This window comes from Erithacus rubecula (assembly GCF_903797595.1).
Source record: "Erithacus rubecula genome assembly, chromosome: 8".
NCBI lineage: Eukaryota > Metazoa > Chordata > Aves > Passeriformes > Muscicapidae > Erithacus > Erithacus rubecula.
Window position 1 is genome coordinate 15,090,627 of NC_136659.1, and position 25,067 is coordinate 15,115,693.

The 25,067-nt window shown below is 36.7% G+C and overlaps 1 protein-coding gene across 1 annotated transcript in view; it reads left to right on the top strand.

Moving 5' to 3' along the window:
- Window positions 1-25,067, top strand: part of TTN (titin) — a 238,044-nt gene that overhangs the window by 129,669 nt on the left and 83,308 nt on the right. Inside the window, exons 125-161 of the mRNA XM_079310285.1 lie at window positions 715-810; window positions 1,343-1,414; window positions 2,279-2,359; window positions 3,484-3,588; window positions 4,159-4,230; window positions 4,993-5,076; window positions 8,862-8,912; window positions 9,534-9,929; window positions 10,103-10,378; window positions 10,602-10,877; window positions 11,029-11,168; window positions 11,662-11,788; window positions 11,880-12,143; window positions 12,244-12,510; window positions 12,639-12,902; window positions 13,420-13,559; window positions 13,686-13,812; window positions 13,924-14,190; window positions 14,276-14,542; window positions 15,005-15,271; window positions 15,358-15,497; window positions 15,967-16,093; window positions 16,860-17,002; window positions 18,911-19,034; window positions 19,667-19,933; window positions 20,069-20,166; window positions 20,290-20,458; window positions 20,562-20,828; window positions 20,965-21,231; window positions 21,323-21,601; window positions 21,695-22,103; window positions 22,207-22,331; window positions 22,425-22,691; window positions 23,327-23,596; window positions 23,782-24,084; window positions 24,207-24,509; window positions 24,858-25,045. Of these exons, the coding sequence (XP_079166411.1) occupies window positions 715-810; window positions 1,343-1,414; window positions 2,279-2,359; window positions 3,484-3,588; window positions 4,159-4,230; window positions 4,993-5,076; window positions 8,862-8,912; window positions 9,534-9,929; window positions 10,103-10,378; window positions 10,602-10,877; window positions 11,029-11,168; window positions 11,662-11,788; window positions 11,880-12,143; window positions 12,244-12,510; window positions 12,639-12,902; window positions 13,420-13,559; window positions 13,686-13,812; window positions 13,924-14,190; window positions 14,276-14,542; window positions 15,005-15,271; window positions 15,358-15,497; window positions 15,967-16,093; window positions 16,860-17,002; window positions 18,911-19,034; window positions 19,667-19,933; window positions 20,069-20,166; window positions 20,290-20,458; window positions 20,562-20,828; window positions 20,965-21,231; window positions 21,323-21,601; window positions 21,695-22,103; window positions 22,207-22,331; window positions 22,425-22,691; window positions 23,327-23,596; window positions 23,782-24,084; window positions 24,207-24,509; window positions 24,858-25,045 (7,385 nt within the window). The remainder of the gene's footprint in view (window positions 1-714; window positions 811-1,342; window positions 1,415-2,278; window positions 2,360-3,483; window positions 3,589-4,158; window positions 4,231-4,992; window positions 5,077-8,861; window positions 8,913-9,533; window positions 9,930-10,102; window positions 10,379-10,601; window positions 10,878-11,028; window positions 11,169-11,661; window positions 11,789-11,879; window positions 12,144-12,243; window positions 12,511-12,638; window positions 12,903-13,419; window positions 13,560-13,685; window positions 13,813-13,923; window positions 14,191-14,275; window positions 14,543-15,004; window positions 15,272-15,357; window positions 15,498-15,966; window positions 16,094-16,859; window positions 17,003-18,910; window positions 19,035-19,666; window positions 19,934-20,068; window positions 20,167-20,289; window positions 20,459-20,561; window positions 20,829-20,964; window positions 21,232-21,322; window positions 21,602-21,694; window positions 22,104-22,206; window positions 22,332-22,424; window positions 22,692-23,326; window positions 23,597-23,781; window positions 24,085-24,206; window positions 24,510-24,857; window positions 25,046-25,067) is intronic.

A 25,067-nucleotide genomic window follows, 5' to 3' on the forward strand; every position in this document is an offset into this window, starting at 1 on the left:
TGAGTGATTACTTATCCTAATGTGTATTTGTCTGTGTCTGTTGAACTAGATTAGCTTTTAGTCATATGTGTATAATTGTTCACGTGAAACAATCTTATAATTGAAAACTTACACCAGTTGTCAATATTCTTTAAAGAGTATGAAATCATAAAGGAGGTTGAGCCTGAAGAAGCAGAAGAAATTCCAGTTGTAGAAGTTGAAGAAGCTTTACCAGTTGAAGGTACACAAAGTCCTTCCCTAGAGGCTGCCACACATCTTTCTTTCATGATCATCATGTGCAGATTTTTCTTGCTCTCTCATTTTCCACACATGTGCTTGTGTGTTGTAGATTCACCTCTATGTTGTAGAGTCTGTGATTCTTCCATTGTTGTGTTCTCGAAATTACCTCTGATCATTTAATTCCAAGTACAGCCTGAAGATTATTTAAAATACTTTCATTTTGTTTCTTGTCCACAAGAGTCTTCCCATCATTTGGTTTTTCACTTTTGTTCTCATGTTATTAACATGCTTTTTTAAGTCATCTTGGATGTTTGTATTGTGTGCATGCTATGAAGCAGTAACCTAAGGCTCTTTCATGCTCCCATTTAATTCAATGACATTTTTTCCCTGCTTCACTGGAAATGGAAAATCATGGTCTTTAGGTTTGTACATTACTCTTCACATAACTATACATCATAGGAAATTTATTTTAAATCTACCTAATGTTATTTAAAGTGCCGCCACCTGAAAAGAAGATTCCTGAAAAGCGAAAACCACTACCACCACCTGCTCCAAAAGAAGATATTAAACTGGCAAAAGATCTGCTTAAAGGTATAATTGTCTGAAGGCATAAATAATGGTGGAAACTCAATCTTTTAAAATTGTACTGATGAACCTTGAAAAGCATGCTTTTAGACTGTAATGTTGTGTCTTTTTTATTTCTTTTCTAATATACTTTACTTTAATGGTGCGCCTCACTAATGCTCAATCCATCATGAATTTTTATCAGCATTTACAAGGGTTCTTTTCAATAGTTACTGGGAAAAAAATATTAAAACTATTTTAATCAAGTTAACACATTCTTCTATCCTTAACATAATTCTCTCTTTAACATATTCTTACAAATGAAAAGAATCCCCAGCAATAATTTGCTGGCATTAGATGAACACAGGCTTCAGATCAGTTGTGCTTCCTACAGACCATCTGACTTTTTCGAAACAGTTAATCAGCAAGGATCTTAGCTTTGCAGCTTTTGTCCTTCTTTTACTTCAATACTATTAATGAGGTGTTTGGATTTTTTAGAAAACTCCTTTCTTTTTGGAGTCTAATGTGAGTTGTAAAATTCAAATAATTTTCTTTAAAGCTCCTGAGGCAAGGAAGAAAGCTGTTGCAAAACCTGTTGAGGCTCCGAAACTGGAACCCCCACCTGCTAAAGGTACCTAGCTAATATAAGAATCTACCTTAAAATAAACCTCTCATGAGCCCAGAGCTGCAGTTCTCAGTATCTTCTCGTTTTATTTGCTCAAATATATCAAAACACTGTCTATGTTTGATTATGCTCAGTGTGCACCCCCATTTTGGGCATTGTGTTTGTGTTATATTTGTGTCCACTTTAATCACCCATCATGCAATTTGTGAGTTGTAAGAGACAGAAACATAGGAGAACAAGAGAGTTTTTATGAGTTTTATCATTTGTGTAGGTGCTCACTTCAGTTTTCTTGTTCCAACATAGTTCATTATTTTTTCTGAAATGTGACTTATTTTTGTGGGAAGACATTTTCTAGAGATGGGAATGAATCATATATTGAGAAAGCCATTTCACATGTATGCCTTTATATTATTCATATGTACTGGAGTTCAAGATAAACTAAGCAGCTAAGCAGTGCACATTACTTCTTAATGCTGTCCCAAGTTTAGAGATTGAAGTGGATCCTTATGAATATCACAGACAGGCAGCTCATACGAATAGATATGTAACATAAGCCTGTAGTGAAAGAGGAAATTAAAATGTTATGATGATGATGATGATTCTTCTTGAATACATAACCTTTGTAATTTTCTAAAACCATATTTCTCTTCTGTTGATTTGTATGAAAACTTTATGTATAAGCTTAGATGACAGCTGTATGCAAATTATAAAGAATATATATTCAAACTATTGGCTTCAGTAGCAACAGTTTTACCTTTGATTTTAATAATCAATAGTGGACTAGTATGTGTGTTTGGACTTGCTAGTTGTTGGTTAACTCCTACTGCTGTTATGAACCTGTAATAAAATCTGGAATAATATTCTTTTAAGTGCCTGGACTTGTAAAGAAACCTCGCAAAGTAATACCTGAGCCTACTCCTCCACCAAAAGAAGAAGTTGTTTTGAAAAGAGGTATGGTAACTTGGCTCTGTTTTTAAAAAACTCAGCATTTTAACAGCATATTCCCCTAAGTAAGATTGTTTCATGTGTGTGTTATGGAACACTACGTGGTCAAATACTATCTGATGTCTGTTTCTTGGGAAAAGCAGTTGTAGTTGCAGGGAGGAAGAGGGTGTAGCCTGAAAGTCTCTCAGATGTAAAGGATCTGTAATGAAAACAGACCAGAACAATGAAAATCTAGTTCCCTATCTCTCTGTGTTCCACTTTCCTTCTCTCTTTATACTGGAGTTGAGAGTCCTCCACTGCCCACAGTGTGAATGTTGTTAAAGATACATGTGTAGTCTGTGTATTCTCTTTTACAGTTTTCCTAGAAGCACTGCACAGATCACAGAACCCCATGGCACTGTTGCACATCAGGCCCATTTCCTGCAAAGTTTGGGGCATTCTGAATCATTTTGTGCTCAACTATTGCTTAGAAAAATGAAGCACTAATTCCAATTCTCTTTGAAGTACCACGGAGGGATGATTCATGCCTTTGTATATTGTGCATTCAAATTTCAGACAACATAATGAAATGCAATATTCTTTTTTTCAGATAACAGTGTCATTACATACCCAAGATGTATAACTGAGAGGACAAAACCAAGTTAAATCAATAGAATGAAAAACAGACATTATATAAATTTGAGCTCTCCAAATACAATACTTGGCGATTTAGTATTGTTCTCTCACTGGAGTCAGTGGGAGTTTAATCTATAATCCTGCACTGTGTCCCTAAAATTTATCTTTAACTAGAGTTAATAATTCAAAATTACATATAGCAAGTCATCATTTAAATGAGAGAATAAATATGTAAGATATAGCAAAAAATTTTATTCTAACATAGTTAGCATTAAAATCTTTTCTCTCAGATGGAGTGCTCTTACTTAAAATGTCTTTTTTCCTTAGATGACTTGAATTTTAAATGACTTTCAGAATAGTATCTTGAATAGTTACACAAATCTTCTATTTCTATTGAGCTATATATTTTATTTTTCTGTTTCTTTATGATTCATGTTTTCAATCTTTGTCTTGTTCACTATCTTATTCTTTTGCTTACCTGTGTTTTAAAAACTGAGATCTCTTTTCTTTTGAAGTTCTTAAAAAGAAACCTGAAGAGGAAGAACCTAAACCAGAAAAAGAGCCTAAACCAGAAGTTAAACCAGTACCTACACCAATAGAAAAACTTAAGAGAACTGAAGGTACCAGATAACTATCAAATCTATTTATGAAATGACATATATATATATATATATATATATATATATATATATATATATATATATATATATATATGTTTTAATCCCACTATTAAGTAGCATTTTCTTAAGTTCAGGAAGGAAATTGATATCTTAAAAGATAGCTTGCATTGGCCTAATTGTGCAATTTAAGTCCTGCCTGAAGCACAACCAAGTTTGGCATTCACATTTGGGTCTGAATTATGCATTTTGGGATTGTTTCTCAATCTTCATTATGTATAGAAAAGAGCATTGCAATTATTTTATTTAATACTGATAAAAATATAATTACAGCAAAACAGTTAATCCAAGTGTTTTTATAGGTAACATTTTACAAATGTGTCCTTTTACCCATTTATAATTTCTAATTTATTCAAATCTTACTCTAAGAAATATATATTCCTAAACCTTATGAACCTCTGAAACTGTTTACGTGCAAAAACAATGGAAGCTGTTAAATACACTTGAGGGTATGCTATTTAGAGATTTAAGGTGTTTTAATATATCTTACAAAATAAAAATATCATTTTAAAGTCCCAGAAATTCCTACGAAGAAAACCGAGATACCTACCATAAAAAAAGAGGAGAAACCTGAACCAGCAAAAGGTACAAACGTGTGGTGCTATTTTTTTCTTTTTGCAGCAACTAAATGATATTCAGGGCTAAATATCATGCTATATTAACATAATGTGTTAATGTCCTCCAGTCTGTCATGGCAACTGTGTCCTCATTAATCATTTTGCAATCTTCTGGATTTCCTGTTGTCTTTATTCTTCAATGCTTGAAAAATTCATCTTTTATCCATTGTTTGCAATCTTGCTTTACAAGAGTCAAGCTCAAGGTAGTTTCTTGCTTTTTGGCCAAATGAAATAGAAACTGATAAATTCTGTCTTCATTTTGCTTTCTCTGTATTGTTCCTCCTAACTTCTAATGCTCAATGTGATTGCAAAAATTGTAAACTAACCTACTTGTAATTTCTGTGTTTGAAATGGCAGAAACTAAGCAAGCATCTGTCCCAGTTCCTGGGCCTGAGCCTAAACCTGCAGTAGGTAAGAATTCTTTAGAATTCTAGTGAAGCCCTTCTTGTGTGTCTACTATTTTCTGTTCAGGGATTCCTCAATAAAAGCATGTTCACAGAATCATAAAATACCAGGTTGGAAGGTGACTTCAAGGGTGATGTAGTCCAACCTTTCTTGGCAGAAGTACAGTCCAGACAAGATGACTCAGCACCTTGTGCAATGAATATTAAAAGTGTCCACACAAAGGCCTTTAGAATTAATAAGACTATAACTTTCCTACCATCTACAAAACATTTTAAAGAACATCGTACTTAAAGTAATCTATTAAAACTTTTTTTCCCCCATATAGCTCTAAAATCTCCAAAACCAGCTGAAGAACCAGCACCCACTGTTACTGCTCCAGTGACAGCTCCAGTTGTTGGAAAGAAAGCAGGTATTTATGTGTATTCTATGCTATTTACAGGGTTTTTCTCTGACATACCTAAATTCCTTCAGTATAAAAAATGGGAAGAGCTGCACAATAACTCATTCATTACAGGAAGATTTGAGGTCCTTTTCAAGGATCTTGTTATTCTAGGCACTGTCACCTAATTTAAAACAAAAGCATCTCTGATAGACTATGGAGACCAGTCTGTGCTCTTTTGTCTGGATGGTAATATGTATGTCTTTAGTTGTTGTCCTACTATGAAATTTGTGTATTCTGTTGTTTTCTTGATGTTCCTCATGTCCTGATACATGTTTTCTTGTATTTCTCTGTATTTCCTGTGTAGACACACAGAAGTTGTATGTGTGTCTGTTTTATGTGTGTTGTTGTGTTGTTTGGTTTCCTGCTTTTGATTTGTCACTGAAGCCCTGAGGAAAGCTGATAGGATGTTGAAGAATTAGAGTATTGCTGCTTTCATCTGCTATGCTTAGGACCCCAGAACGAAGCCTGCTGTGAAAAAAAAAGAGCTGTGATGCTTCTGTTTCCCCTGAAACACTCTGAGCCCATGTTCTCCCAGCACAGCTGATGTCCATTCTGCTCACCCACCATTCAAAGGGCCTCATGCTGCAGTAGAGCTCAGATCCTGGGCATCTGAGAAGCCAAATCATTAATGTCTCTTGGCCATTGATCTAATGATGTAGCCTGCAGTGGCACAATTTTATGTCAGTGATCAGATAGCTGTCATTTTCTGCTACTTTTCACCTACACTGGATTTAATTTGGTGGGCTAACGAGTGACTACTAAGAGTGGTTTACTTGGGTTTTCTGTTCATGTGTGCTGTTCCTACCTGTCTTTTGTGGTTATGTTGTAAATTTCTGTTGTGTAGAGAGAAAGTGTTCTATGTTCATTTTATTTCAGGTATAACTGTAAAATTTGTCTTAAAATGTATTGTTCCTGATTCTTATTCTTATGGATTTTTACTCTCTAAATTACCTATGAAACCTTTGTAGCTGCAGAAAAGCCTGATGCACCATCTGTACTAAAGCATAGAGATAAAATGCCCTCAGTGGAAGAAGAAAAGCCTGAGTCAATTGTGTTAAAGAAGATTTTGGTTGAAAAAACCTTACATGTAAAAGAGAAAGTAAGTCCTAAGGAGACAGTTCCGGCCATAGAGCCACTTGAGTATAAAATCTCACTGGAAACAGCTGGTGGAATACTGAATTCAGAGACAGATGAGCAGGAGAAAGTATCTCTTAAGTATTTTGTCCTGGCTTCTGAAGAAGAGGAACCAGAAAAGACACCTGTAGTTTCAGGAAAGACTACCCTTAGAGGTGAGAAATTAGAATTCGAAATGGATGACACTACATACACAAAGGAGGAACTGCCACTACCTGATGAGGAAGTGAAATTGATTTCTATAACATCTGAACATATGGAAAGAGGTTCTGGAGAAGAAAAGGAGGATGAGATTAAATTGCTTGATGATGCCATAGGGAGAGTCTCTGAAAAGTCTGGTGTTCTTGATGAAGGAAAGGTTCCTGGCCATGAAAAAGAAGAAGAAATTGAATCAACTTCTGTTCCTAAACCCAGAAAGCCTTGTCAGCCCAGAGACCAGAAAGGACTTCCAGGAAAAGAGAAAAAATCAAAAAGAAGTTTACAACCTGAAAAAATTCACATAAAGGATAAAACTTCATTTGTACAGGATATCATAGAGGCAGGCATAGCTGAAACTCCTCAGCTTAGAAATGAAAATGAGAGAGAAGGTTTTACTCCAGAGAAATCTGAAGTTGCTCTTGGAGAATCCATGAAGGGACATGGCATGCAAAGTAAAATTCAGAGGATAAAGCAATCTGGTAGCACAGTACCTGAAATTCCTCTAGATGAGGTTCTTAAAAAAGAAGCAAAGAAAATGGAACATTTTCAAGATGATGAGAAAGACAAGAATCTGGATTTTACATCAGCAGAAGTATATTCCTTAGACCTGTCTGAGGAGGTTCCACCAGGATTGAGAAAAGGTGTTGACCTAGAATACCCCACTGAAGATGAGGAGGTTCCCAGACAAAATCCTCACACAATTGTTAAACCATCTGTTCTTAAGTCAGAAGTAGTAGAAATGAAAGCAAGAGAAAAATACTCTACAGAGAAAGAAGTTCCTTATGAGGAGGGTTTAGGACAATTGTTGACTGAGAAAGCACTCCTAAGTGATAAAAAAACAGGCAAGAAGATCATACCAGAGAAGGAAGAAAAAACTACCTTTAGCACCCAGTTAAAAAAAGGCAAAATTCGACAGTTGAATGCCCCTGAAATTCTGCCTGTGGAAAAAGAATTTGATACAGTGATTACAGGAGGAATGGCAAGTGAGATTCCCGTGGGAGAGCATGAAAAGGGAGCCATATCTGAGTCAGTAAAGACAGCTGATATTCAGCCACCACAAAGTCAAGATGAACAACAAATTCAAGACATTCATACCGTTCAGGATGAACATAAAGAAACTCTAGCTCACAAAAGTAGAAAAGATAAAATTGAAGAAAAGCAACCTACAGAAGATATATCAGATGAAAAATCATCACCTGAACATGGCATTGGAAAAAGCACATCTGGTACCATGAAAAAAGAGAAGACAAAGCTCATAGACAAATTATCATCAAGCAAAGGGATCCTTGCAAATGGAGAAGATACTTATTACTCAGGCACAGGTAAGGTAATAACTTCCAAGAAATCAGAAGGAGAGAAAGAATACCAGAAATCAAAACCTGCTCATCTGGCTGAGCAGGCCACTAGACTTTCGAGTGAAAATAAGAATTTGGATGCACCTGGAGAACCATGTGAAGTTCTGGATGTTCCAGCAAAGTCTCATGCAAAGCGAGGTGAGGAGGACTGATGCCAAATTCTTCCACGAAGTGCTTGTACCATTTGCTTCAGGAGAACACCGCCTGCCATTGTGTTTCAGTAACACCATTTGCAATTCCATCAAGTCTGTCAGCTGGCTTTATGGGCATTCAGCCACTCTTCACGTGTTTGTCTTACCTTTCTGTACATACAGCTGTGTGATCACTGTTCATTGTCTTAGTCTTACACTTTTCTTCAACTTCATGAATCGTTCTGTGTGCCATTGTCTTCTCAGGAAAACTCACTCATTTTTTTCCTAGCATTTGTTTTTCCATCCACTGCAATAAAATCTGTCCTGCATTTCATTCATATCATTCTCCCATTAAAAGTATCTTTTATATTTCTTTTCACAAAAAGGTAACAAGAGGCCTCATAGCATGGGTAATATTTTCAAAAGTCTGTGATGATTCATCACAAATTAGGTTACTAATAGAACATCCCTCACTTGTAGAAGTGCCACATTGTTATGAAACATATTCAATTTACACAGCTTATAATTTCGTGGCATTCATTAGTAAAAGAGTGTGGGTTTAAAAAAAGAACTCATATAATTTTAATAGGCATTTAAACTATTTTGGCTGACAGGTGGGTATTGATTTCTTAAATCCAGTGTCAAGGAGTGACAAAATTTTACAAATTAATGGGCAGGACAACACATTAAAGGGAACAGGAACTTTTAAGCTGCCTGTTAGGCTCTACTACTGAATATGTACTTCCCACACTTCAGATTGAGATATAAACAGCATAAATGCTATAAAAATAGAGATATGTTTATATCCTTTCCTCCCCTTTTACATGAAAAATGAAAAAATCTGATATGTAAAATAAATGCTTGTCTTAGTTTAGTATGTTAGTAAGTATGTTTATTTAACTACATTCCTGATAATTTTGCTTTTCTACTTCAGAGGCCAAGCCATCCAAAGAAGAATCTCCAAAGGGTATCAGTCCAGTCAAAGGTAAGATATTACAAGCAATACCTTGTCATGGTTTAACTCCAGCTGGCAATCAGGCCCCACACAGTAACTCACTCACTCCCCTATGGTGGGAGGGAGAAAAGAATAAGAAGGGTAAAAGTGAGAAAACTCACTGGGTTGAGCAAAAGCAGAGCACACAAACAAAGCAAGATAAGAATTCATTCACCACTTCCCATGAGCACCCATATGCAGGACAGCAGGGTTCCATCCCTTGAAGGGCAAATGTCAAAAGTCTGAATGCCCCCCACTTCTCCTTTCCCCTGCTTTACATACTGAGCATAACACCATATGGTGTAGGATATCACTTTGGTCAGATGGGATCAGCTTTCCTGGCTGTATCTCTTCCCAATTTCTTGTGCACTCCCAGCCTTCTCAGTGGTGGGGCTGTTTGAGATGCAGAAAAGGCTTTGGCTCTGCAAGCACCTCTCAGCAATCACAAAAACATCTCTGTATTATCAAGACTGTTTTCAACACAAATCCAAAAAATAGCCCCATAGTCGCTACTTAGAAGAGTGTTAAATGTCCCCCAACCAAAATCAGCACAGCCTACAATCAAAGCAACTAATCAGGATTAGTTTATTAATTTCTGAATCTTAATTACAGCCAAGAAGACACCTTCACCAGCAGATGCAGAAAGAAGGAAACTCAGGCCAGGCAGTGGTGGTGAAAAACCTCCTGAAGAGCCTCCATTTACTTACCAGCTCAAGGCTGTACCACTGAAGTTTGTCAAGGAGATGAAAGATATAGTGCTGAAAGAGGCTGAGTCTGTTGGGTCTTCTGCAATCTTTGAAGTCCTTATTTCACCATCCACTGCAATTACCAGCTGGATGAAAGATGGAAGTAACATCCGAGAGAGCCCAAAACACAAGTTTATTGCTGATGGCAAAGACAGGAAGCTGCATATTATTGATGTGCAGCTGTCTGATGCTGGTGAATATACTTGTGTATTACGACTGGGGAACAAAGAGAAGACCTCCACAGCCAAACTTATTGTTGAAGGTATTCCCTGTTTCAAATTTATCAATAGGCTAGCAACTACTCAAGCTAGAACTGGTGCTTTGTAATTTTGCAGTAGTTGACAGATGTATCCTTCTGTTTCCCCCAATCGCTACACATATTATATAAGGTATTTCTGCATCAGGAGACAAATCATAATAATTTGTTTCCCACAGAACTCCCAGTGCGCTTTGTGAAAACCCTTGAGGAAGAAGTGACTGTCATTAAAACCCAGCCACTGTACTTAACGTGTGAGCTTAACAAAGAAAGGAATGTGGTCTGGAGAAAGGATGGTAAAATCATCAAAGCCAAACCTGGGAAATTTGCTCTGGGTGTTATTGGTTTGTCACATTCCCTCACAGTCACTGATTCAGATGATGCTGATGCTGGCACTTACACTGTTACTGTGGAAGACTCTGAACTATCATGCTCATCTTGTGTTAAGGTAGTAGGTAAGCAACCAAAATCATGTTCTTTTTTCTCTCTAGATTATTTGGGCTACTTTAAAATTATGAAAACCTTTTCTCATTGTCTTAGAATATAAGTCGACAGATAAGATTTTTGAGTTATTAAAACTTGCTGTAATACTAAATCTCTTAGTTCTTCTTTTTTATGACATCTATTTGTAATAAAAGTCTGCTAAGCTGTTTTCTTGTGTAACTTTTTATCATGCAGAAGTTATAAGGGACTGGTTAGTAAAACCCATAAGAGACCAGCATGTTAAACCAAAAGGAACAGCTACTTTCAGCTGTGACATTGTCAAGGATACACCAAACATTAAATGGTTTAGAGGAGATGAGGAAATCCCTGCCGAACCCACTGACAAGACAGAAATCTTGAAAGAAGGAAATAAAATTTTCCTGAAAATCAAGAATGCTGGTCCTGCTGATGTTGGAGAATATTCAGTGGAAGTTGAAGGTCGCAGATACCCAGCTAAACTGACCCTTGGTGGTAAGGAAGCTATTCCTTGGATTATATTTAATCTCCTTGTAGGCCAATGTTGAAAAACATCTAAATAAACAAAAAAAAAAAATCAAACCTGAATTATTATAAACCTCTTTTAAAACTTGATCTAATCATATATGTGTTCATTTGTGCATAGAACGTGAAGTTGAGCTTCTGAAGCCATTAGAGGATGTTACAGTTTATGAGAAGGAAACAGCAAACTTTGATACAGAAATATCTGAAGATGATATTCCTGGTGAATGGAAGCTGAAAGGAGAAATCCTGAGACCTTCACCTGTAAGCATCCTTGAATTTTACAAAACTATTGATTTAAATTAAATTATGTGAACAGGTTCCTTGAATCTTTATGTTAAGACATGTCATTACTACATAGTCCAGAATATATGATTAAAAATACTGATTCTGTAAGCAAGGATTATATTTTTATAAAAGCTATGTTTTGAAGGCCTTCATTTTCTTAAGGTATTACAGCATCTAATTCAAGCAATAGTAGAAATATCCTATATACGTTGTAGGAATGATTCTGAGATTCTAAAGAAGTGTGGAATGTTGCAGAAATGTACTCCATATTTTAATTATTGAGTAAAAGTGTTAACTTTCCTTGAAAAGCAATTTCATTCTTCCCACATGACTCTTTGCCACATTTACAATGCTTATGAAAATCCCTTTATTAAAAGCACCTAGCAGCAGGGCATCTGCATTCCGTTGGTATTTGTGTTTAACCATTGGTATTTGTGTTTAACCATTGGTATTTGTGTCATCTCTCCAGACATGTGAAATCAAAGCTGAAGGAGGAAAGCGCTTCCTAACCTTGCACAAAGTCAAGTTAGACCAGGCTGGCGAGGTCCTTTACCAGGCCCTGAACGCTGTCACCACAGCCATCCTAACAGTGAAAGGTAGGATGGTAGGATGGTAGATGGAGTGTGTGAGCCTGGGCAGGGCTCACACAGAGCACATTACACATCATGTGTCATCTTCTGCTTCCAGAAATCGAGCTGGACTTTGCTGTGCCCCTAAAAGATGTCACTGTTCCTGAGAAGCGCCAAGCAAGGTTTGAGTGTGTCCTTACCAGGGAGGCCAATGTTATATGGTCCAAGGGCACTGATATACTCAAGATTGGAGAAAAATTTGACATCATTGCAGATGGAAAGAAGCACATTCTTGTTATCAATGATTCACAATTTGATGATGAGGGAGAATACACTGCTGAAGTTGATGGCAAGAAGAGCACAGCTAGACTGTTTGTGGAAGGCAAGTATTTTCTCCTGAACAAAAGAATTCAAGAAAAGGGTAAAGAATATATCTTTCAAGGCTACATTTTTCTGATTGTATTTATGTGTCTACATTACAGGTGTGAGGCTGAAGTTCATATCACCTCTACAGGACCAAACAGTGAAAGAGGGGGAAACAGCTCAGTTTCAGTTTGAGCTTTCTCATGAAGACATGCCTGTGAAATGGTTCAAAAATGACAAGAGACTTCACACAAGCAGAACAGTTTTAATTACTTCAGAAGGCAAAGTTCATAAACTAGAAATGAGAGAAGTAACACTTGATGATATCTCAGAAATAAAGGCTGTAGTCAAGGACATGAGCACACAAGCGAACCTGAAAGTCTTAGGTACATAAATAATGTAAAACCTGCTATAGAATAAATATTAACCATTTTTATAAGTAGAAAGTGACAAAATATTGGCATTTTAGTATATTTATATGACTAATTTGTCTTATCCTCTATGACTTTTGTAGAGGCTGATCCATATTTCACTGTGAAATTGCAAGACTACAGTGCTGTAGAAAAAGATGACATTACTCTGGAATGTGAACTTAGCAAAGATGTGCCAGTGAAATGGTACAAAGATGGTGAAGAACTAATAGCTTCCAACAGAATTTCCATAAAAACAGATGGCTTGCGCCGTATCCTGAAGATCAAGAAGGCTGCAGAGAGTGATAAAGGGCTTTATGAGTGTGACTGTGGAACCGACAAGACAAGTGCCAATATCAGTGTTGAGTGTAAGTAATTTCCCCCACCAGGGGGAAATACCAAAACCTTTGTAAACCAGTTAAACAGACAGATACTCTCATACTCTCTAGAGGGCAACACCAAAAATGTACCTGTGGAAAGCATGCTGTTATGATGAATGGCTGAAATACCTGGATTTAAAGTTATTAAAAGTGATTGCAACAGAAAATATTTGACAACTATAGATAGCTGTTACGTAGACTGTGATGATCAGTTACTCCCTCTGTCCAGTTACCATCAAGAAAAAAAAAAAAAGTTTAGTTCACAGATATCTGGGTTAATTTTTAGGAAAAATATTCTTATCAAAAATAACTGAGTTTTCAGACATATTATAGAAGGAGGTGGTAGACTGCCAACTCGCTGCTTTTCAGGATTAGGTTAGGTAAACACTGGTCATAGCATTTGAATGCCCAAAAGAAGGAAAATGCTTTCCTGTATTATATTTCTATGGTATCCAACTAAACAGATGCAAACTTTTGATTTTTTTTAAATTTTTTTTTTTTTTAGCTCGCTTAATTAAAGTGGAGCGCCCACTGTATGGAGTGGAAGTATTTGTTGGTGAAACAGCACGCTTTGAAATTGAAATTTCTGAGCCTGATGTCCATCCTGTATGGAAGCTAAAGGGAGAAACCCTAACACCTTCACCTGTAAGGATTCTTCTTTATTTTTAGACCATAATTTCCAGTAGAAAAATGTGATTAATAATAGTGTTTTCTTAGTGGTTTCTAAGAAAATTAATATTTGGAGTGGGATGTGTGTTTCCTTATCACCAGGATTGTGAAATCATTGAAGATGGGAAGAAGCATATTCTTGTCCTTCATAACTGCAAACTTGATATGACTGGAGAAGTGTCTTTCCAAGCTGCCAATGCTAAAAGTGCTGCTAATCTGAAAGTGAAAGGTACAGTCTGCACTTGGCCAACATTTTCATGTGTATTTCAGGGCATGAAACAGATCTAGTGTCAGAAATCATGGAATGAACTGATCTGAAAGAGCTCTTCTTTGTTTTCAGAACTGCCTCTTATCTTTATCACACCACTAAGTGATGTGAAAGTCTTTGAGAAGGATGAAGCTAAGTTTGAATGTGAGGTATCCAGAGAACCCAAGACTTTCCGCTGGTTGAAAGGAACAGAAGAGATCACTCCTGATGAAAAATTTGAAATCATTTCAGACGGAACAAAGCATGCTCTGATTATTAAATCTGTTGCCTTTGAGGATGAAGTGAAATACACATTTGAAGCTGAGGATAAAAGAACAAGTGCCAAGCTAATTATTGAAGGTTTGTTCATCTTTCTAGGGAAGTTTTGCATCACATACTTGCATAGTTTATGTTGGTGACGTTATGACATGCAATGTTGTTATAGGTATCCGCCTGAAATTCATCACTCCTCTCAAGGATGTCACAAAGAAGGAGCGAGAAACTGCAGAGTTCACTGTGGAGCTCTCCCACGAGAATATCACTGTGGTCTGGTTCAAGAATGACCAAAGATTGCATACCAGCAAAGTGGTTTCCATGACAGATGATGGCAAATTCCATACGCTCACCATCAAAGATCTTACTATTGATGATACTTCTCAGATAAAAGTGGAAGCTATGGGCAAATCCTCAGAAGCTAAACTCACTGTTCTGGGTAAGAATACCAAAGAAAAATTACCTGATGTATATTATTTGAAGAGTTTTATTAATATAAAATAGCAGTCAGAAAGACTTGAGGTTGGCCTAAATCTAAATTATGATTTTGAAAATCTAAAAATTTGAGTTTCTTCCTTGGGTGTCTATTTACCTATTCACAAAGGATTATTACATTAATTTTAAAACTTCATGCAAAGTTGCAAAGTTACTAAGTCAATACTTAAAACAGTGCTCTAAAACTTCTAGAGCATCAAAAAAAGTTGTCAAACATGTCAATAATGCCCTGAATTGTTTCTTATCTCTTTATTGTTTTCTGTTTTGTAACAGAACTGTGACAAAGGACTGGATTTAATCCTTTTTACAGGATATAAACAGGAAATATGTTTTATGGTAGAAACTAGTTGTTCTTTCTGGAAGACTTAAACTTCAGACTGAAATATGTCTTAACTTTTGCTTGCAGAGGGAGACCCTTATTTCACTGGGAAGCTGCAGGATTACACTGCTGTGGAGAAAGATGAAGTAATCTTGCAATGTGAAATCAGCAAAGCAGATGCCCCAGTGAAATGGATGAAGGATGGCAAGCCAATTACTGCATCAAAGAATGTCGTTATTAAGGCTGATGGTAAAAAGAGAATCCTTATTCTCAAGAAAGCTTTGAAGAAAGACATTGGACAGTACACTTGTGACTGTGGTACTGATCAAACCTCTGCTAAACTTGATATTGAAGGTATGGCTATTTTAGTGGGCTGCTCTGTAGAGATCTCTGGGGATCTGCTAGAGACAGAGGGAGTTAATAGTGTTTTTCTTCTCCAGACCGGGATATTGAGATTGTACGGCCCCTGTACAGTGTGGAGGTGATTGAGACAGAGACTGCCCGTTTTGATATTGAAATCTCTGAGGAAGGTGTCCATGGCAATTGGAAGCTAAAAGGAGAACCCTTGACTGAATCAGCTGTAAGCAAATATTTCATGATGGTTTTTTTATGTGTGTCTCAATATTTTGCAGGGAGGTGAGATGTGAGGGAGAGGGTGATTGCAGAAACTAAATTTGATCTCTTTCTGCTTTCAGGAAGATTCACTATATTAAAATAGTGGGAGCTTTAATTAATAATGTTTTAAATGTAGTACAAATGTAATCCAAAATAGCTAAATAATATTTTTTTTTTAATGTAAAATGGTACATTCTGCATTGCTAGCAATTCCAAACAATCATGTATCCAAAGTTCAGAGACCTTATGGAATTCACTCAAACATAATGGCATTTAAAAATGCAAACTTCGTATGAGATGCTTTTTCGGGTGGGCCTAAGAGTTATGAATGGAGTAGAAGAAAACTGAAGCATGGTATGAGAAGCAGGGGGTTCTTTCAGTGAGGATTACAAAAAAACTACACTGGAAAAATTATTTCAATTCTGTTTTTGCAGGAATGTGAAATCAAGGAGGAAGGGAAAAAGCACTTCCTTACATTGTACAATGTACGATTGGATCAAGCTGGTGGAGTAGATTTCCAAGCAGCAAATGCCAAGTCTGGTGCTCACCTTCGAGTGAAACGTAAGTGTCTTTTAAACTGAAATAAATTGATTAATTAAGTGAAAACATGGTACTCACTGCCTCTTTGGAGTGGGTGGCAAATCTCTATACTGTATTGAACCCACAGCAATGCTTGCCAGAGCCGCAATTCAGGCTTTAGTTACTCAGGTTGTTTTTTTTTTTTTTTTTTTTTTTTTTTTTTGTTAAGGAATGTCCTAAGTGTTTTCTAATCTTATAATTTATTCATAGAGAAGAAGTAAAATTAAGGAGATGGCCTTGAAGGCTGCTTCATGATCTGGCATCCTATATGCTGTTATGAAATCAAATATTGCAAGCAAAGGCTCTGCTGCATCAAAGTGTCACGTGAGCTGGAGAGGATAGGATAACAGTGATATCTGGGGATAGGGTTAAGAGCTTGATGGACAGGGACAGACTACAGGGCTGAAGACCACTTGTTTCCCACTCCAATCCCAGCCCTCGCTATTTTGGAAACACATGCCTTATCTAGCAACAGGCATGCAAGGCTTGGCAAGGAGACAGATGCAGAGCAACTTTCCTGCTGACCTTGTTCAATTTAAAGAAACACGCTCTGCAAATAGGAAATTGTAGGTGACCAGCCCTCCCCTAAGAACCCAGGGTGGCCTCTTCTATTTAGGGAATTTAAAGAGCAGCATTGCGATGTCTGGCTCTCTTGAGGGAAGCCACCATGGAGATTAGTACGTAAGGGCAGCAGCTCTCTCTTGGGTAGAAGTGACTAATCTAAAAATTATGTCTTCTCCTTACCAAGCTCGAGTAATTGGCTTGCTGAGACCCCTCAAGGATGTAACAGTGACAGCTGGGGAATCAGCAACCTTCGATTGCGAACTCTCTTATGAGGGAATCCCAGTAGAATGGTTCCTGAAAGGAAAGAAACTGGAGCCCAGTGATCAGGTAAAGAAACTAAACTTTACTTTTTCTCATGTTTCCTCCTCGTTCTTCTCTTTCAAGTCTCTTCCCCTTATTTCTTCTTTATCCTCTGCCAGTTGAAGTATTAAGGCACAGCAATATTGTGGTACTGCTGTGTCAAATGCTAAATTGTCCCTAAATCAGATATAAGTTTTCCCCAGAAATTCCAGTATTCTGGGATACTACAATTATTTATCATACAAAGGGAAACTAAGGTTCCAAAGTATCAATCATTAGAACAGTGATTTTGTACCTGATTCTGTTGGAGACTCAACTACAAGGGTACAGAATAATTTTTGCTCAGGTTACTTGTGGTTACAGTGAGAGGATTTTGAAAAGTGCTATTAGAAAAAAACGTTTTTTCTCCTGAATGCTGAGTTGCAGTCCAATTCAACATATAAGGGGATTAAGAGGATTCAAATTCCATTTCAGGCATTTGTTCTGGCTCTCCAGATAACTCTCTGGGCAGATTTGCTTGTCAAGCACTTCTCACTAGCTATTTTTAACCCTTCATCAAGTGCTGGCTCTTAACTCTGAGATCTGAGGAGCCTGGAATGCAGTCAGTTTAATGTTTAAAGTTAATGGTAAAGAAAATAAATAAAGAAACATAAATTAATACATTAAGACATGGAAATGGGTATTAGTGGTTGTAAGACTTCTTTTTTTACATACTAGGCCTTAAAAAGTAATGCAAATTCAAATAAAAGCTGGAAACCTAAGACTTTCAAGTCATTGCATGACCTAGCAAAGTTTCAGAACCTGTAATAGTGCTGCTAATAATACTTTGGTATAGATTGCTATTTCTTCTAAATACAACTTTTAGTATTTTTTTTAGGTTTTGCTAGATATTTCTGATCTTTAAAAATTTGCATAAATAAAAACGATTTAATAAAATAAATAGAATGTAGAAATAGGAAAATCAAAACATATCATGATGATAGGGATCCTATTACAGTAATTAAGGACAGATAAACAGAGTTGGAACTCAACAGATTAAATAAACCAAGATAATTATTTTTGAGTTTCAGAATAAAAGTGTGAAAAGCTATTGATCAGTGCAGGGGATTGATAATTAAGACTGCCTGGCAAGAAAAATATTATATGTTTGGTATTCTGTATAATGGAATATTATTTTGGTCTATTCTATCCAAGCTATCATTTTAATTACATGAAAAAAAATCAGATTTCATGCAGTTTACATATACAGTCAAAACTGTCATTTGAACAGTTGAAACTTTATGAAGAAGAAATTGAGGGTAAACCGTATATTTACTCAATGCATCACTTTCTACCCATTTAAAATAGCCTCTTGAAACACATTTACAGCTGTATTTAAGAATCAATCTAATTGTACAAGTGTTTCATTTTAGCTGTTGCTAATTCAAACTATTTTATTACCTCTGTGACTGTCATTTAGCTGAACATTTATAACCTTTCATCACTGAAGTGTTTGGGTTTTTTTGTGTACTGTGATTGCAAAGCAGTATCTGCAATTGTCATCACAGAAATTAGTCTTTTAGGCAGAATTTTTTTCCAAATTTTAATAATAGGCATTTCCAGAAAAGTGTATGTGGGGGGTGCCAAACCTCTATAGCTGCAAAAGTTTTTACTTTACGTGCTGCCAGCAGTAATGCCAACTTTTTCCATAAATTTTCTTTTTTTTTTTTTAATTTCTTAATACCTGTTCAAAATAGCTGTCATCTCCAGTCAGCCCCAAAATCCTCAAAGCTTGGAAGATTGAGTATATACAAGAGAAAGTTGTCAAAATGTCACATGAAAGTGGACAACTAAACTCCACAAATCATAAATAGCATGCTATTTCATGCAGTATATCTTAAATACTCGTTGTAGATGTTAACAAAGGGGTTTGTTTTTTTTTTTGTATTTTGTAAGGTTGTGACCCGTGCTGAAGGCAGAGTTCACACACTTATTCTTAGAGATGTCAAGCTAACAGATGCAGGAGAGGTATCACTGACAGCAAAAGATTTCAGGACTCAAGCAAATCTTTTTGTGAAAGGTAAGTCAGTCATTTTAGTTAAACCATAATCAGCATTAATGGTCCATTCATGATTCATCCTGGAATAGGAAGCAAATATACAGTATTTATCAAATAGCTGGGATTGTATATACAATATCCAACTGGTAGATAAAAGAAGCCACCTACTTAAAATCTTTGCACTTCACAAAAGAGCTAAACAAGGGGAAACACAGCTTGTAAGCTGTGCTATCATTAAGAAGTAAAAACTGTACACACTGATCCAGTAAGTCAAGGGAAATTTGAAAAAACAGCCAAAAAACCTAAGCATTCTCTAAGTTCACAGTAAAACTTTAGAGTCACTGAGATTACATGGGTATGGTTCAGCTATAGAAATTGAGTTGCAATGCCGTGTGATGACTTTTTATTAAAAACTCCATGGACAAGGATATAATTGTCTAATTTTACAGTAGTCTGAAAATGAGGAAATTACCAGAATTAACAAAAAATGTCTGTGTATTAAAAATAAAAACTGTTTTAAGCAGCCTTCAGTAGGGACATCTAAGAGCCTTTTTGAGTATTCAGTCAAGGAAAATTAGTAAACTGCATGGGACAAGCAGAAGACTGGCTATAATTTATATCTTTTCTACCAAAAATGTATCTGTTTCTTTTAGAACCCCCAGTTGAATTTACTAAACCACTTGAAGACCAGACTGTTGAAGAGGAAGCCACTGCAGTACTGGAATGTGAAGTTTCTAGGGAAAATGCAAAAGTTAAATGGTTCAAAAACGGAGAAGAAATTCACAAATCAAAGAAGTATGATATCATTTCTGATGGCAGGGTCAGAAAACTCATCATCCGTGGCTGCACACTGGATGATGCCAAAACATATTCCTGTGATGCTAAGGATTTTAAGACATCATGTTTCCTCAATGTGGAACGTGAGTAATTCAGTTTTCTACAAAAAGTCTAGGCATTGTACTGGTGTCTGTGACTGGCAGTAGTATCAATGTTGGCAATTTTTTACTTCTCTAGCATAAACTTCCCTCGACTAAAAATGTTCTGTTCTCTCACAGCTATTCGTCTCGACTTCCTGAAACCCCTGACTGACCTTGAGGTTAAAGAAAAAGAAGCTGCTCGGTTTGAATGTGAAATTTCTCGCCCAAATGTCAAGGTCCGTTTTTAATCTCAGTAACTCCTTCAGCTAGAGGGGAAAACCTTGTTACATTGCTATAAAAGAACACACTGAGGTCCTTTATGAGCATGTTAATAACCGTGTTAATTTGTTCTGAAACAGGTGAAGTGGTTTAAGGATGGCATGGAAATTAGAAAAGGCAAAAAGTATGACATAATTTCTAAAGGTGCAGAACACATTCTTGTCATCAGTAAATGTGTCTTTGATGATGAAGCTGAATATTCCTGTGAAGCAAAAACAGCTCGGACTTCTGGCCTACTTACAGTGATAGGTAAACACAGTGTTTTATAATCTAATACGTGAACAATAAAAAATGTGAAAGTGTAGGTTTTTTTATGGCAGGCTTTAATCACCTTTCTAAATTCTTTTTGCAGAGGAAGAGGCTGTTTTCACAAAAAATCTTCCTGATCTTGAAGTAAATGAAAGTGACACTGTAAAATTGATCTGTGAAGTTTCAAAGCCTAATGCTGAAGTTACTTGGCTTAAAGGAGATGAAGAGGTGCCTGATGGTGGTAGATTTGAACACATTTCTGATGGTAGAAAGAGAATTCTTATTATACATAATGCTCACCCTGAAGATGCTGCCAAATACACTTGCAAGCTCCCAAGCTCTAGTACTACTGGAAAACTTACTGTACATGGTAAGAGTGCTACTTTGGTGGGCTTATAGCCAGGAAAAAAAAATGTAAACATTAAAAAATCAGTAATAATGCACTTGTTTCATTCCATTAACAAGTAAAAAATAACATCTATATCTACAAAAATGTTTTCTTTCAGAACTTGCAGCTGAATTTCTTACCAGACCACAAAACCTTGAGGTGCTTGAAGGAGAAAAAGCTGAATTTGTCTGTTCAGTATCCAAAGAAGCCATTGCAGTACAGTGGCTGAGGGGTGACACAGTCTTGGAGCCTGGTGATAAATACGACATCATTTCAGATGGCAAAAAGAGAGCACTTGTGGTTAAAGACACTGTTCTAGGAGACATAGGAATGTATACTGTCATGGTTGGTGAAGCTAAAGCTACAGCACACTTAGCAGTGATTGGTAAGCTTTACTTTATCAATCTATAGGTGCTTGTTTTGTTGCATTCTTTATACAACACGATGTCCTATTCCTTCTGTTTTCTCAATTTCAGAAAAACTCAAGATTATAACTCCTCTTAAGGACCAGGAAGTTAATGAGTGTCAAGAAATTATCTTCAACTGTGAAGTCAATAAAGAAGGTGCCAAAGAGAAGTGGTACAAAAATGATGAGGCAATATTTGATAGTGCAAAGTACATTATTGTTCAGAAGGGTGTAGTCTACACTCTCAGAATCAGAGATGCAGAGTTGAAAGATCAAGCTACCTACACCGTCTCACTGACAAACCAGAGAGGGGAACACGTTAAAAGCTCTGCCACCTTAAAAGTATTAGGTAAATAACTTGCACTACATTAAAATTGTTTCATCATTTACGTTCAATTTCCTGTGAGAATGTAAAAAAATATTTGTATTTTTGTCATAACAGAGGAGGATCTCAGAATTGTTGAGCCCCTTGAAGACATTGAGACCATGGAAAAGAAAACTGTCACATTCTGGTGCAAAGTCAATCGCCTTAATGCAACTCTCAAATGGACAAAGAATGGAGAAGAGATCACATTTGACAGGCGCATTTTGTACAAAGTTGACAAATTCAAGCACTCATTGATCATTAAAGACTGTGGATTTGTAGATGAAGGTGAATACACTGTTACTGCTGGACAAGACAAATCAGTTGCAGAGCTGCTCATCACAGAAGCACCAGCAGACTTCACTGAACATCTTCAGGACCAGACGGTCACTGAATTTGATGATGCTGTCTTTACGTGCCAGCTTTCCAAAGAGAAAGTCAGTGTAAAATGGTACAGAAATGGAAGAGAAATCAAAGAAGGCAAAAAGTATGTGCATTTTGTTATACTTCTGAATGTGCTAAACATCCTTGTTTTACTTTGTTGCTTTGTCTGGAAACTAAAATACTGCTTATTTTTCTCCCCTGTAAAGATACCAGTTTGAAAAGGATGGAAATCTGCACAGATTAATCATAAAAGACTGTAGACTAGATGATGAGTGTGAATATTCCTGTGGAGTGGATGACAGGAGATCTAGGGCAAGACTTTTTGTTGAAGGTATGTGTAAAAATGGATGAGATTTATTTCTACATTATTTAATAATAGTAGAAACAATAAACAAATAACCAAATAAATCAACATTTATTTCAGAAATCCCTGTTGAGATCATTCGACCACCACAAGATATTTATGAAGCTCCTGGTGCAGATGTCATCTTCATGGCTGAATTGAACAAAGATGGTGTGGAGGTCAAATGGTTGAGAAACAACATGATTATCATCCAAGGTGACAAACATCAGATGATGAGTGAAGGAAAGGTCCACAGGCTGCAGGTGTGTGACATAAAGCCCCGTGACCAAGGGGAATACAGATTTATCGCCAAAGATAAGGAAGCTAGAGCTAAGCTTGAATTAGCTGGTAAGTTGCTTGTTTTATACTTATTTTATAAAATCTTAGATCAATGAATTTAGTTTAACTAAAGTGATTTTCGCTCTTTGAAAGAGGTGAACAATCAGCCTGAGAAAAGTGTTAAAATATTTGAAGTTTGTTTAACAAGTCTGTTTAACTATATGAATATGAATTTAAGCAAAAAACACTTTTTGTTACACCATCTGTTCACCTCTTGAGGAAAACATGTCACTTTTCAATGTGTATATACCAAAGAGCAAAATATAAACTTAAAGGAACTTTAAGCTTTTAAGTCACTAAAAAACAAAGAAAATTAAGTCATATTAGACATATAATTCCTAATTTGTCTATTTTACAGAATAATTAAATTAGTTCTCAAAAAACAACTCCTTATTTCCTGATTTTATAGGAGGACACAGTACATACCAACCAGCCGTATTCTGTGTTTCTTTTTTTGGAGTTGTCCAATGAGTATATGAAGGATCTCCTTAGAGTTTACACAGCAGTTCCTTTTACTTTTCTGTTTTAGCTTCTTTGCTGACTGCACAAATATATCAATTTCCATATACATTATATATATATATATATATATATATATATATATATATATGCAAGTACTGACTTTTCACATTCATCTTTCATAGCTGCACCTAAAATCAAGACTGGTGATCAAAACCTTGTGGTTGATGTTGGGAAACCTTTAACTATGACTGTCCCATATGATGCCTACCCAAGAGCAGAAGCTGAATGGTTGAAAGCAGGGGAAAGTCTGCCCACAACAACTGTTGATACAACACCTGACTGCACTACCTTCAAAATTTATGAAGCAAAGAAATCAGATAAGGGAAGGTACAAGGTTGTGCTTCGAAACAAACATGGCCAGGCAGAAGCATTCATCAATGTAGAGGTCATTGGTAAGTACTCGTATTATTAAAACATTGTTTGCCATTATTTCACAGAGTAAAAACCCTTTTTCGAGGGGAGCCCTCTGCTTCACCTCATGGGAAAGCATATTGAGGTCTCCTCTCAGATTCCTCTTCTCCAGCCAGAGAGAAGAAAACAGATGCAATGCTCTGAAGTATTGTCATATCTTTAACAGATGTTCCAGGTCCAGTTAGAAACTTGGAAGTCACTGAAACTTATGATGGTGAAGTTGGTCTGGCATGGCAAGAACCAGAAAGTGATGGTGGAAGTAAAATCATAGGCTACGTCGTTGAAAGACGTGACATCAAGCGTAAGACCTGGATTGTGGCCACAGATCGTGCTGAAAATTGTGAATACACTGTCACTGGGCTTCAGAAAGGAGGAGTTGAGTACCTCTTCCGTGTTAGTGCCCGCAACAGAGTGGGCACTGGTGAGCCAGTGGAAACAGACACACCTGTGGAAGCTAAGAGCAAATTTGGTGAGCAGAAGTTACAAAAGACTCAGTGTTTGATAGCTGTGTAAAAAAAGCGGTACAAATTCTAACAATAGGAAAAACCTACATACCTTATTTTTCCTTTTTCCTCCTAAAATAAAATGCAGATGTCCCTGGTCCTCCTCAAAATGTAGAAGTTACTGATGTGAACAGGTTTGGAGCCACGCTTAGCTGGGAACCACCTGAGGATGATGGAGGATCCCCGATTACTGGCTACGTTATTGAACTGCGTAACAGAGCCACCATCAGATGGGAGCCAACTATGACCACAGGAGCTGATGAGCTCTCAGCTGTCCTGACTGATGTTGTGGAAAATGAAGAATATTTCTTCAGAGTAAGAGCTCAAAACATGGTTGGAGTTGGCAAACCAAGTCCTGCTACACGCGCAGTAAAAATCATGGACCCAATTGGTGAGTATACAAAGTATGTATGAGTCAGGAGCATTTTGGATGCTATGTGTGCAGGAAAGTTCAGTTGTTGAATGTGTGGGCTGCAAATTCTGTGTACTGTTAGGTTTTCCCTGCTTCTGTCCTTCAAACATAGCAAGAGTATCTTGCTACCACTTGATTTAGTAAGAACTGCAAATGTTTTTTCTCTGAAGTTAGGATACAATCCTCTATTTAAAGAAAAAAAAACCAGTTTAGAAAAAGCTTTGCAAAGTCTTTAAAAATCATACTGTAAGATATAAACCAGCAACTCGCAGAACCATGCTGCTTTACCAGTTTCACAAATTTATTTGTCTCAATTTTTTTTTTCAGAGAGACCAAGTCCTCCCATTAACCTTGAGCATTCAGATCAAACTAAGTCATCAGTTCAGCTCACATGGGAACCCCCTCTTGAAGATGGAGGAAGTCCAATCTTGGGCTATATTATTGAAAGGCAAGAGGAAGGAACAGACAAATGGATTCGTTGTAACCCAAAACTAGTACCTGCTCTTACTTTTAAGGTATAGTGTTCTCTTCATCAGT